Raw genomic sequence first — 12,697 nt, 5'->3', positions numbered from 1 at the left:
TACTTTCCCGAAACAAACGGTGCCTCATCGACTTATTGGGTCAGGTAGGACCGCCTCAAGGATTCCTGAACGACAGGGCTGGTGGTTGAATGAGTGGAGGAGCTGAGGCTGGAAAAGGGGGTTTAGAGAAATCGAGACGAACAGCTCAGTGAAGCCTCAAGAACCGGCTAACGAATAGCGAAGAGTGATGGACTTTGCTATCCGTTAGGGGCTTTGCATGTCAGGGAGCCATGGGCAAGCTCTGATGGGGCCAACAGTAGAAGTACTATCACCTCAGTGCAAATGAGGAAGTTGGGCACTGGTTGTTGTACTCGGGCCTCTTTTTTGCTATTGATTGGAGTTGGAGGGTCGCCTCAAGGGTGCACTAGAAATCATTGGCAGTGAGAACGATTGTTGGGCTCCCAAGAAGGAAACTAGCAATGGGATTGATGCTTCAAAGCTCGAAGCGAGCTCCACAGCCAAATTACTCACAGTTAAGCAGTGCACTATTACTCCCCATAGATCGATCACCTGTGTTGGTCAATGTGATCTATGTTTTTGAGCACTCATTGATCTATAATATTGTTGAGAACATTTCCGTGAAGGTCAATGTGATCAGTATGAATGGAAATTGCTCGTCGAACTATAAAACAAAGTAGAGTTTAGTAATGCTATATTAGAGATTGCCTATCAACTTTTATGCAGTTTACTTCAACTTGAAAGGCTACTGATAAGCAATGAAGCTGATGAATCAGAGCTCTATGCAGAGTTAGCTGCAACATTGGTAAATTGCTTCTTCATCTTGAAGGATCGGCCCATGATCGCACTGGTTACGTATTAGAACAGACCTAAGCAGGACAAGGACGCCCTGAGGAAATACTAGTAATTAGGGCAAGAAGGACGAGGTAGTTCGGGTACGTATTAGGAGTATCGAGTGCAGAAAGGGAATGCCTTAAAATTCTACAAGGTTGGGTTATTCTATAACTGTCAAGTTAGGATTGAGACGTGATCATGCCTAGGCATTGTCGTGGTTCCTAAAGGCTGTCGAAAAGGGTGAGCCTGCATTGAAGTAACTCTTGGGAGAGATATATGCGCGGGGAGTTGGCGTCGACACGATCTAAACCAACGCTTTTGAGTGGCTGAAGGTAGTATCTGTGCTGCAATTATGCACGACTTATTAAGGGATGGGATATCTACATATCGAAGGATGTGGAGTTGAAAATAGCTATACCAAGAAGACTGGACAATTCATCTCTGTCATGTCATCAGTTCTCAGAAGAGACTGAGAGGAACCGATGAAAAGAGATATGGGGGGAAGAGCACTACTGTCATGCCAAAGACACCAAAAGAGTATGTAGAAGTAATTGAAATCGTATGCTATCAGCTAATACAAAAGAGGATGAAGCTTGAGTTTAGACACAATTTCGTTGACTATAGTTCCTTTATGAACGAGCAATTTTCTACAGTGGACCTATTCATCCGGGTGGTCGCCGATGAATTGGGTGCAGCAGCTTGGATGTTGTGACCCGAAAATACTCCTTTCCGCAGGACTCGGGAGGGTGACTCATGCATTTCATTTGTTGCAAATAGACCCATCCATTAAGGTAAGAAGTGGTACCCAAACTTGCAATCGGAAGCTAGGCTCAGTTTATATATATACTTGGGTCTCTTTTTATATATATACTTGGGCCTCTTTTTCTAATATCTGGCCTTTGCCATAATTGTGAATAGATTTCACATTTACCATTCCTTTACAGGCATTCTGAACAGTGGGTCAGTTATGAAAGCTCCAGAAGTCGCTTGTAGATTTCACATTTATCACTCCTTATAGGCATTCCTTACAAAGTCTCTTTTACTCTCTGTGTCGATAGAGATTGGTAATCTCTCTAAGTAGAGCTCCTTGGAAAGTTATTCTGAATAATGAGTTGGTCCAAAAATTCTAGGAGTCGCTCTCTGCATGTTAAGGAATTCAAAACCTGCTTACAAAGTACATGATGAGCGAAGAATTGTTTGAGAACAGTTTGATAAAAAATATTTTCAACACTGGGACTATTATGAAGTTCTATCTAAACTGAGAAAGATTGCTAACAAACGCAATTATTAAGTTTGCATTCCTTTCTATTAGCTGTCATTGCCTCCTTTTAGCTTGTACAATAGCAAACGCAAGGCCCAGGATCTCCAAGGAAGGTTCAGACAATTTGTGGTGGATTTTGGACATTGAGAAGGAAAGGATTATGGAATTCATCGAGAAATTCAAGTCTCTCGTGGACGAAATATTCAAGGCGTTCTATTCAGTCTAGGGTTTATGATAATGATTCAATCTAAATAAATAACAAACTTGTCCATGCTTATATAGGAGGAGGAGGATATCAAGGGATATTTCCCGAGATACTAGGAATTGAATATATTTGAGCAAGCTTGCCCGTGAAGAGCACCTGGAGAAATCGCGGGAATAGAGCTTGCGGGCTCAGCTTCTGGGCCTGGATTTGGGTCACTGGGCTCGGAGCCCATCAGTATGAATGCAAAAGGTGCATGCGTATTAATAATGTTCACGAGCGGAAGCTGTTCATGAACTTGGGGATGTAAACTAATGTTCTATGTTCCGTTCTGCGTGATTAATGAATGAGTTCCGGTACTGATCAACTCAAAGAATTAGCTTTACCATATCGATTTAGTAATAGGACATGAAAAACAGGAGCTTGATTCTCCTCTTCACTCCGACAGAAAATACCCTCACAAGTAAGAGTTATTTAAAATCCGTCATTTGGACAGCCGAGCCCTGATCTGAGAAGATAATCAACTTAAGATCGCCGAAGAATATGCCAACGAAATCATTTTATGTCACAATTTGAAGTAACAGACCCGTTCTACTTCCGAGAACAGCCTTAGGAAGCTTTAACAATAATACCAAATAGCCTGCAGATTTGAAGTTCCCAGCGGACACAATGTACCATATCCGATTGCACAACTTACACCTCTCCTTGGGATAAATGGATGGGAAGCTACTACTCCTCGCAGAATTCAATGAGGGGACCAATGCCAAGCCAATTATCTTACCAAAAAGAAACTTTGCTCCGCTGATGCTTGAGTGATGTAGTTTCTGCCACAAAATGTAAGATGTGAGAAATTCCTTGCACTAAATCAAAACAGATAGCGGTTGGGTTATCATATTTTCTAATATCACGTGAAAAAAGGATTAGATGGCCGAAGAAGACAAGAATCTGATTGTTACAGATGATAGATTCCTCCGATTCGTTGCCGTCCAGAACTTCCTCCGAGAGTGATTCGTCCGATAATGATTCGTTGCCATCCAGAACTTCCTCCGAGAGGGATTCGTCCGATAATAATTCGTTGCCGTTCAGAAGAATTACCTCCGAGAATGATTCCCAGCCGTTCAGAAGAATTGCCTCCGAGAATGATTCCCAGCCGTTCTGAAGCAACAAACAACCAGAAGTAAATTTACCTCATACCGACTTAAGAGAGACGAAAAATAATCCAGCAATACATACTCTTTTCATACGTTCCACTGCCTCCACCCTCCAAGCCTTTGGCAAATTTTCACAACCCTCACAATCTAGCTCCTCCAATTTGTCTAGTCTTGATAGAGTCGGCAGCTTTTTAATTTCTCTGCATCCTGCCATGTTTAGTTCCACCAAATTATTTAACTCATCAACTCCTTCAAGTTCTTGTAGCTCATTGCAGCCTTCAAGCACCAAGTTCTCCAAGCTTTTTAAGCTCTGTAGATTTGGTAACTTCTGGATAGCTTCACATCCTGAGATCTCCAACAACTTCAAGCCTTCCAACTCGTCAAGTGCATGAATTTCTACTAGATTAGGACAAGAACAGACTCTCAGATATCTTAAGTGCTTTAGTCTTGACAGATTAGGGAGTTGTTCGATTCCTACGCTTTCCGTGATCACTAGCACAGTAAGTGCTTTCAATTCTTCGAGTCCTCTGAGCTCTCGTAGTTTCTTGCAGCCAATGGCGGAGAACTCTCTCAACAATTTCAAGTTCGACAGATTCAATTTTTCAATTTCCTTACATCCATCAATATACAATACATCCAATGCTACCAACCCATTGGGCCCTTCAAATCCTTGCAGGTTTTTGCAGCCATTGACGCGCAACTTTCTCAATTCTTTGAACTTTAACAGATTAGGAAGCCTTTCGATTCCTGTACATCTTTTAATAGACCACACTTGCAGTGCTACCAACTCATCAAGTCCTTCAAATTCTCGTAACTTTTTACATCCATCTGCATGCATCTCTCTCAAAGCTTTTAATTTTGACAGATTAGGCAGTTTTTCAATTTCTGTACATCCTTGAGTGGACAACACTCTCAATGCTACAAGCTCATCAAGTCCTACAAGTTCTCGTAGCTCTCCACATCCTTGAACAAATAATTTCTCCAGTGCCACCAACCCATGAAGTCCTTCAAGTTCTCGTAACTTTCCACATTTTTCCACATGCATCTGTCTTAAAGCTTTCAAGTTTGATAGATTAGGCAGCTTTTCAATTTCGGTACATTGTTTAATAGACAACACTTGCAGTGCTAGCAACTCATCAAGTCCTGCAAGTTCTCGTAGCTTTTCACGTCTTACATTGAACCCGGACATCGCTGTCTCCTTTTCCATGAAGAAATATGCCAAATCAACTTTGAAGCGATGGCCACAAACTTCTTCAGGTTCCTCTAATATTCCACATTCTCCCATTGTCATATGTATCAAAGCTTTTAAGTTTGACAGATTAGGCAGCTTTAGAGTTTCGTTACATCCTTCAATAGACAACTCTTCCAGTGCTACTAACTCATCAAGTCCTTCAAGCCCTTCAAGCTCATCACAATGAGACACGTCCAATTTCCTCAACGCTCTTAAGTTCGATAAATTAGGAAGCTTTTCAATAAGCTCACATCCTTGAACAAACAACTCTTCCAGTGCTACTAACCCTTCAAGCCCTTCAAGCCTTTCAAGCTTGTGACAACCAGACACATCCAGTTTCCTCAACACCCTTAAGCACGATAAATTAGGCAGCTTTTCAATGCCCTCACATCCTCGAAGATTCAACTCCTTTAGTGCTTCTAATTTCTCGATTCCTTCAAGTTTTCGCAGGCGGTAGCAGTTTCTTGCTGAAAATACTTCCAACGATTTCAGAAAACATATCTGAGGTGGCAGCTTCTCAATGGAGTAACAAAAATCCATATCTAGGGAAAGTAGGGATGTTAGACACCCTATTGATGGGTTAATCACTTGCAATCCCCAAGATTCTTTAAGGATCAAGACCTCTAAGTTTGGAAATGATGAGAAGTCTGGAGTTCTAGCTAAACATTGACAATGATGTAGAATAAGAACTTTAAGCTTCGACCCAATCTGCAAAAACAAATTTAAAGTTATAACTATATCTTATCCTTCTTGTACTTCTAATTGAAAATGCAATGGGATGTTCAAATTTTGCTTTTATTTATCATTACCTGCATTGACCTCCAGCCTTCCCAATTATGTGTGACCTTGCTGTCTGATAGATCAAGAACAACCAGGCTTGTCAGACCAAAGTTGGCTGGCTTACACACTAACTTGGAATGTCGCCAACGAAGGTATCTCAACTTTGTAAGCAGGCTCCGGAAATTCCCATCAAGATCAGCATAATCTATTTGAAGGAACCTCAAGCCGGACATGTTTCTAAAGTTTTGGTCCGTAAATTGTCTATCTTCAAGCTCTAATGGAGAGATGTCTAGACGAATAGCTTGGACAGATGGTGATCCCTGCAACATGGAAGACAATGTTACAAATAATTAAAGTTCTGAAATATATGTAGACCTAACAAAATTAATTAACTGTCCCCCCCGTCAATCCTAAATTCAAGCCTTGTCGCCATAACCCTCTCATTCTAATCCCTGACAGTTGAGCCCTAACTAGTAACGCCCCTACAATCTTTTAATTATCATCCAATTGAAAATCATTTCCCATATCTAATTGCACAATTACGTCAGCTACATATATACAAACATGTTCCCTTCTAGTGGAGAGTGATACGGTGAGAATCTGTACTTTTATGGGGTCGAGAATAAAAAGATCGAAATTGATTTTCACGGCAATTAACTAGGCGGAGAAATGGGGGACCTTTGCCGATGAGAGAGATATCAACCTGCAGCTGGCTACACCCCCACCCCCCGGCACAATTTCAAGATACTCTCTCTCTCTGTTTTTTTTTTTTTAAATTGAAATGATTTTTAATTAAGAAATATAAAAAATATGTGTTGTATATCTATGATCTATAACTATATAGTAATCTAAATGAGCGTTTTAAAGGAAACTCAGCTTTAACCATGTTTTCCTTAAACAAGTACTTCTTAAAAAAAATTCTCTTCTTTTTTTAAAAAAATAAAAATACAAAAATATTTGAAGGTAGGAATCGATATAAATTATAAAAGCCGATCAACTCATCGAATGATGACACATAGGATGTAGGTAGTTTGTAGTTAAATGACATTTAGAGTTCCCACAAATCATAACATGACAAGTACCATACAACTATCATGCCAAATCACTCAAGAACTCAAAAGATTTTTCAATTATAGGAGTCGAAAAGTCATATATATGAATGTATTATTAACAAAAAAACTCATCTTTTGCAGCTATTTTACCTTATTATAAAAAAAAATGCTCTACTCTATGACCTACAAGAAACTCAATTTTCATAAACTACATCGGTTTCATGGGAAAATTGAAAGAACTTGAACAAAAAAAAATTGTTACTAAGAAATAAAATTGAGTCAAATATGTACTTGCAAATGAAAAATAAAAAATTGATCCTTATGGAACAATCTTAATCATGGGAGGAATTTTATATCACTTGAGGTCACCGATTTGTTAATATGCGCAATGAATATAGCCTTTCGACTAGTTCTTTTAAACTTGGCACTCAAGCATTAATTTACATTCAAGGAATTAAGTTTTTGTTCACTTTTTAGCCAATCTTGCCGCTTCACGAAATCGTGAATTTTCTAAACCAATAATAATAATAATAATAGTTCTCTAATATGAAAATGATCTTTCTTGAATAAATTAAATTCAAGTTGTTTGAATAGATGGTAAAATTAGAGAGGACAAGAAGACTATAAAATATGTCAAACAAATTCTCAATTTTATCCGAGCACGGTCGTCAATGCTCCACGAGTCTATATTTTCTAAAGTTTCTCGATTTTGCTCTTTTGTTATAATATTTACTTATTTTTAGAAGAAAAAATATATGATTAATTCAACATGATTTTACTTTCAAAATATGAGATAGTTCTCATAGTAGTTGAAAGATATTGAGAAATCTTAGTGAATATTATATATCATAAATAAAAAGACATATATACTAGAAAATTTAGAAAGTTGAAAATTATATAAATAGAATGATGATTCAAAATATAAATATTTTTTGTAAAATTACTCTGCGGCATCGCGCATGCTTCTTTTTGTAGTAAAATTAGAAGGCCTTCCTTGAACATTTTTCACAACATATTTAACTTATTTAGTATAAAAGGAACGTTGCGGCCTTGAACTGAAAAAGTACCAGAACAAATCAGTGTTACCCCAAAATGTAAAGTGTTAAATTCTAACGAGGCCATCACTTATCCTTTGGATAAGTATATTTTGAGATATTTTGTCTTTAATAAGATGATCACTTATGATAAATAAATAAATAAATAAATCCTGATGAGACATTTTGTTCGTTGGATGGGAATTAAAGGGGAATATGATTGAGCACGGAGGGGGTTTAAGATTGAAGTTCTTTCTTCTTCCCATTGTAAGGGAGGCGTACTAAAGAGAAAGGTAAATAAAGATATACGAGGAGTTCCAATGACCAAAATCAAACTTGGAAGCTTTTCATAAAATTTGCTTTGCTTGATTGATGGTAATATTTAAGTCCCTAAATTTAAACAAAAGTAATATCAATTTTTGAAATTACATAAAAAAATAAAACAATTTCAACTGCGATGAAGGGCTCATCGGAGTTGACACAACTCTAGCAACCCGTGGGTCCACCAAGAACGACCAAGGATGAGACTCGTGTTGCTTGCCCTGAGGCTCGGAGCCCTTAGCCTAGGGCTCAGGCTAGAAAAAGAATTATTTCTCTCACTGGCCCGAGCCCTGACTGGGGATTGCGCAATACAACTTTGTTTAAAAATTAAGAGGTTTTAAATTCGATTTTCACAGTGAAATTATCTATGTCCCTTAACTTCTATTTCTTAGTACCAAACCCTCCTTGTAGTTGAAGGAAAAAAAAGAAAAGGTAAAATGACGTGTACAAGCAATCTCCCGGAGGCACCATTTACTGGAGGCATAATTCTCGGAGAAGATGGGGATAGAGATCTTGGACCGCTCGATCCGGTCGAGAAGCTCGGGACCGATATCTTCTCCAACGTGGAGCTCATCACTGTCCCTGAAAGCATCGACCCCAGCATCTTTCAGGCTAAGGTAGAGGAAATCAGCGAACACTTTACGGGTATCAGGTCCACGGAAGCTCAGGAAGACTTCGTAACCACGACCATGGGACGGTGAGGGTATCCTCCTGCTGCTGCTGCTACTGCTGGTGGTGGATCGGAAGCGTCGTTCCTTGGGCAAGGAATGTCCAGGGGCTGTGGGTGCGGCAAGGGAATCCATTGCGGTATTCTGAGATCTCAAGTCCAAAGATTCGCAGTCTGATCTGATGAGAGTCTTTTGGGTGAGTATCTGATGAAAGTCTTCCTCTGTTTATGTTTTGCTAAAGTCTTTCTCTGAGTCGTCAGCGGCTACAGACCACACAATGTGGATGACTCTTTACTGCATTTTTTTTATGAGTAAATAGGTAATTTCGTCATAACTTTTGCAAGTTGCATCAATTTGATCTATGAATAATTTTTTATATCAATTTCGTCCTCAACTTTGCACTTTTGTATCAATTTCGTCTCTCGCTACGTCAATTCAGTCTCTCGCTATATCAATTTAGTCCCCTCGCTGCATCAATTCAGCTCATGTTACATCAATTTAGTCCATGTGTTACATCAATTTAGTCTCATACGTTATATCAATGTAGTCCCTGACTGGTGCAACAGAAGTCACTGAGTTTGGTGTGACATCAGATCGATCCCTAGTTACATCAATCTAATCCTTGTAACAAAAGGGGCAGAGGACGTTGTTGTTTTGTTAGTTTGTTGAGGGACTAAATTGATATAATGCTTAGAGAAATTGATGTAACCCCAAAATTAAATGATGTTGGTTATATCAGTTACATCATAAATGTTGATGATATCATAATCATTTCTCCCTCCCTTTTCCCGCTCGTTTGTAGACATTTCATCTTCTTCGTCTGCCTTCTCTCTCTCTCTCTCTCTCTCTATCTTGCTCTCTCTGTGCATTCTCTTTGTTCAAGTGCGAAGGGTAGAGTCGAAGTTCCAGTGAGGTAATCATCAAGAGAAGGCTCAAACGAGCACTATGGAAGATGAAAATCAAAAGTTTGTCTGCATACCCAGGTAACTTTCGCTGTCTCTGTATTGGTTTCGGTGAAATGTGGCTTTTAAAATGACTAGATTTTTGAGGAGTTTTGATCATCAGCACACATGCTTCCTAAAGTGTTGCTCTGTCAAGATTTAGATTCATATTTTGACATTACTGGGTATGTGCAGTTGATAAAGATGATCTTTTGGTGGGTCGATCATGATGTAATGTGGTTCAAATTTCATGTCCTAGTGTATGTGGTGGTTTTACATGTTAAAAATGATTTCTTTTCACAACGGCTTTCTAAAAACTAAAGAAAATCATGGCTTTTAAGGGTTTACAAAATTGAATTTATTCTCTACAGTTTGTACTTGTGGAAGACAGTGGATGTGTATCTGCATCATGGAGGGAAGTTTATTGGGGAATCCAGGGTGAATTATGAGGGTGATGATGTATGCATAATAAAAAATGTAGATGTAGATACGATCACAGCTGTAAGGGTCTGTGTGATGCAAATCGTAGCACGACTTCAAGGGATCCAGTTCAAGTTCCAATTGGATCGATTACACGAGCACGAGCAAAAAAGTTTAAAAACGAACTCAACGGCCTGATTCAAGAGGTTCGGGCTCAAGCAAATTCGTGGAGGCCCATTAGATATGAATACGTGATCAACAAAAATCCATCAATTTGATTCAAGTTATAGAAGATTCCGGACAAGGCTAAATTCAGCAAGTTTTTGAGGAAGCTTCTAGAATATTATAAGATCAAGAGGAGATATCATCAGATTTGTTTAAAGTTTAAATCTCATGGAGATATTCTCGGAATATTTAGATTTCATATTTTTATAGATTAAACCATATCTCTATCGATATTTTAGGTTTTATTTTTCCTTATCTTTAGGAAGAGATATGACCAGATTATGATTAGTTTATGTCTATATATATATTCATTTAGTGAATTTTTTAGAGGGGGAACATTCAGAAAATCGTTAAAGTATTCTCTTTGGTTCTTGAAGAACTAATTCGAACTTATTGGAAATTTCCGTGGCGTTCATCATCGACTTATCAAACGGCTTTCCACCACCGTTTGTGGCGTCTTTCTATATACCGAGGTTCTTGTTTCGCATTAAACAATGGATTGAGGTCAGTTATACCAAGGTTCTTGTTTTTGTCGTAAACAACGGGTCGAAGGTTTGTCCATCAAATCTGATCGTGGAACGATCTTGGGTTCCTTTAGTTGTCGGGTCTTGTCATTCTTGGCGAGAATCGCATCACTGTGATTTGATACCTAATGTGTATAGAACTTCACCCACTACCTGCTATTATAGGGATCCTATACTTCAGACATTTGATTTGGCCATAAACAATTTCGAGTCTGACCTTAATGCTAGATACTTGATCAGTGTCTTGGAAGATCAGACTAAACTCCACTTGTACTATGAGTATGGCCAAGTAGATGATCCTTTAAAACTCAATGAAGAGAAGATTAGGGAGTTGGAGAGGGTTGAAGATGAGAGAAGGGAGCAGGAAGCTGAGCTGAAGAGAAAGCAGGAAGAGATTGAAAGGATGGAACAAGAAGCTGCAGAGGAGAAGAGACAAGAAGTTGCAGAGAAGAGGAGACAGGAAGAGGAGATGGAAAGGATGAGGCCCCAAGTAAGGGACTAGGATGAGGAAGATGATGATATGGAGTTTAAGTAGTCCACTTAGGGTCTTCAGGAGATGAAATCTGGCAATGCCAATGTAGAAGCAAGTCAAGTAAGAACAAATAAGAAGTCTGTTGCTGTGAAGAAGAGAAAGCAAAAAGAGAAGGGTAAGGAGAAAGTCCAGCAGGTCTAAAAAAATCGGAGACCAAGTTACTAAAGCAAGGACAGGTTTAAGATGACAACACAAGATGAATGGGCAGAGATGGTTGCAGATGATTATGCTGATGCAATACATGCATCTCTTGCAAGTCCACCCGCAATTGTAGGTGATGATGTTGAGGATATTCCAATGGATGTCAAGCTATCTGATGGTTATGAAAGTGAAGATTTGGAATCATTGGTTAGGGATTCAGATGAGGGACAAGATAAGTTTCCAATGTACAGTGCTGATGCCAACCAAAAATTTGGAAATTACTATTGGAATGGAGTTCAAAAATGTTGAAGTTTTCAAGATGGCTGTTAGAACTATGAACATTGCAATGGGGAGAGAAGTTGATTTTATGAAAAATGATAAGGCTAGATTGAGGGCATACTGTGTAAAGAAGAAGGGCAAAGATGTCTACCAATGGAAAATATATTGTGGTTTGAATAAGAAGACAAACACCTATCAAGTGATGATATATGATCTTTTGCACACTTGTGCAAGAAGGATCGAGAATAAGCTGGCAACAAAGGAGCGGGATGCAGAGAAGTTAATTCCCATATTAAGGACCCAGCCAGACATGTCTGCATAGCAGGTGTTTGACTTCTTCATTCACACTTACCAAGTGAAGTTGCATGATGCAATAGTTTACAGGGCCACCAAGTTGGCCAAGCAAAAGTGTGAAGGTGAAGAAAAAAAGCAGTGTGCAATGCTGAGAGATTATGGACACGAGTTGTTAAGATCCAACCCTAGTTCGACTGTATTCTTCCAAGTTCAGCCATAGACACATGAGTTTGAGAGGTTATACATTTGCTTAGAAGCATGTAAGAGCGGCTTCCTAGAAGGCTGTAGACCCATCATTGAGTTAGATGGATGCTTCCTAAAGGGTTATTCTGGTGGGCAACTTCTTTCTGCAGTAAGCCATGATGTAAACAATGGATTCTTTGTGATTGCATATGCTGTAGTTGAAGTCGAGTGCACAGAAAGTTGGAAGTGATTTCTTCAGAACATCATATCAGATGTGGGAGATCCAATAGAGAAGAAATACACTTTTATTTCTGACATGCAAAAGATGAGCTCAATGATTGTGTATTAGATTGTTGCATCACTTAGATCCCTTAAAATAGTCATGAAATGTGTGTTTTTGAACATTGTAGGGGTTAGATGCTGCCATGAAAGAAGTATGTAATGGTGCACCCCACAGATTTTGCAGCAGGCATATTTGGGCAAACATAAATAAGCATGCAAAGTGTAATGGTGGTGAATTGCGGAGAGTATTCTGGAGTTGTGCGAAAACAACAACCCCACAAAAAGTTCAAGCAATGCATGAAAGCTCTTAAAAAGAATCAACCCAATAGCTGCAGAGTATCTACGGAAAATTGATCCAAGCAGATAGACAAGGTCAGCTTTTGA

General features: G+C 39.0%; 1 protein-coding gene across 2 annotated transcripts; it reads right to left on the bottom strand.

Annotated features, from left to right (window-relative positions):
- Positions 1–2,641: 2,641 nt before the first annotated feature.
- On the bottom strand, positions 2,642–8,685 carry LOC116208124 (putative adenylate cyclase regulatory protein). Of its 2 annotated transcripts, XM_031541378.1 has the most exons (5): positions 8,273–8,685; positions 5,447–5,737; positions 3,489–5,345; positions 3,212–3,410; positions 2,642–3,079 (listed from the first exon to the last, which is right to left on the bottom strand). In XM_031541378.1, coding segments are annotated over exons 1-5 (2,505 nt in total). In that variant the 5' UTR covers positions 8,429–8,685; the 3' UTR covers positions 2,642–3,077. The 2 variants fall into 2 exon arrangements, with proteins under 2 accessions (XP_031397238.1, XP_031397237.1); XM_031541377.1 differs by having other exon boundaries at positions 2,642–3,410.
- Between the last annotated feature and the right edge of the window lie 4,012 nt (positions 8,686–12,697).

Source organism: Punica granatum, chromosome 5 (genome assembly GCF_007655135.1).
Source record: "Punica granatum isolate Tunisia-2019 chromosome 5, ASM765513v2, whole genome shotgun sequence".
Taxonomy (NCBI): domain Eukaryota; kingdom Viridiplantae; phylum Streptophyta; class Magnoliopsida; order Myrtales; family Lythraceae; genus Punica; species Punica granatum.
Note: the sequence above shows the minus strand (reverse complement) of the source record. Positions and strands in the feature narration are given on the sequence as shown.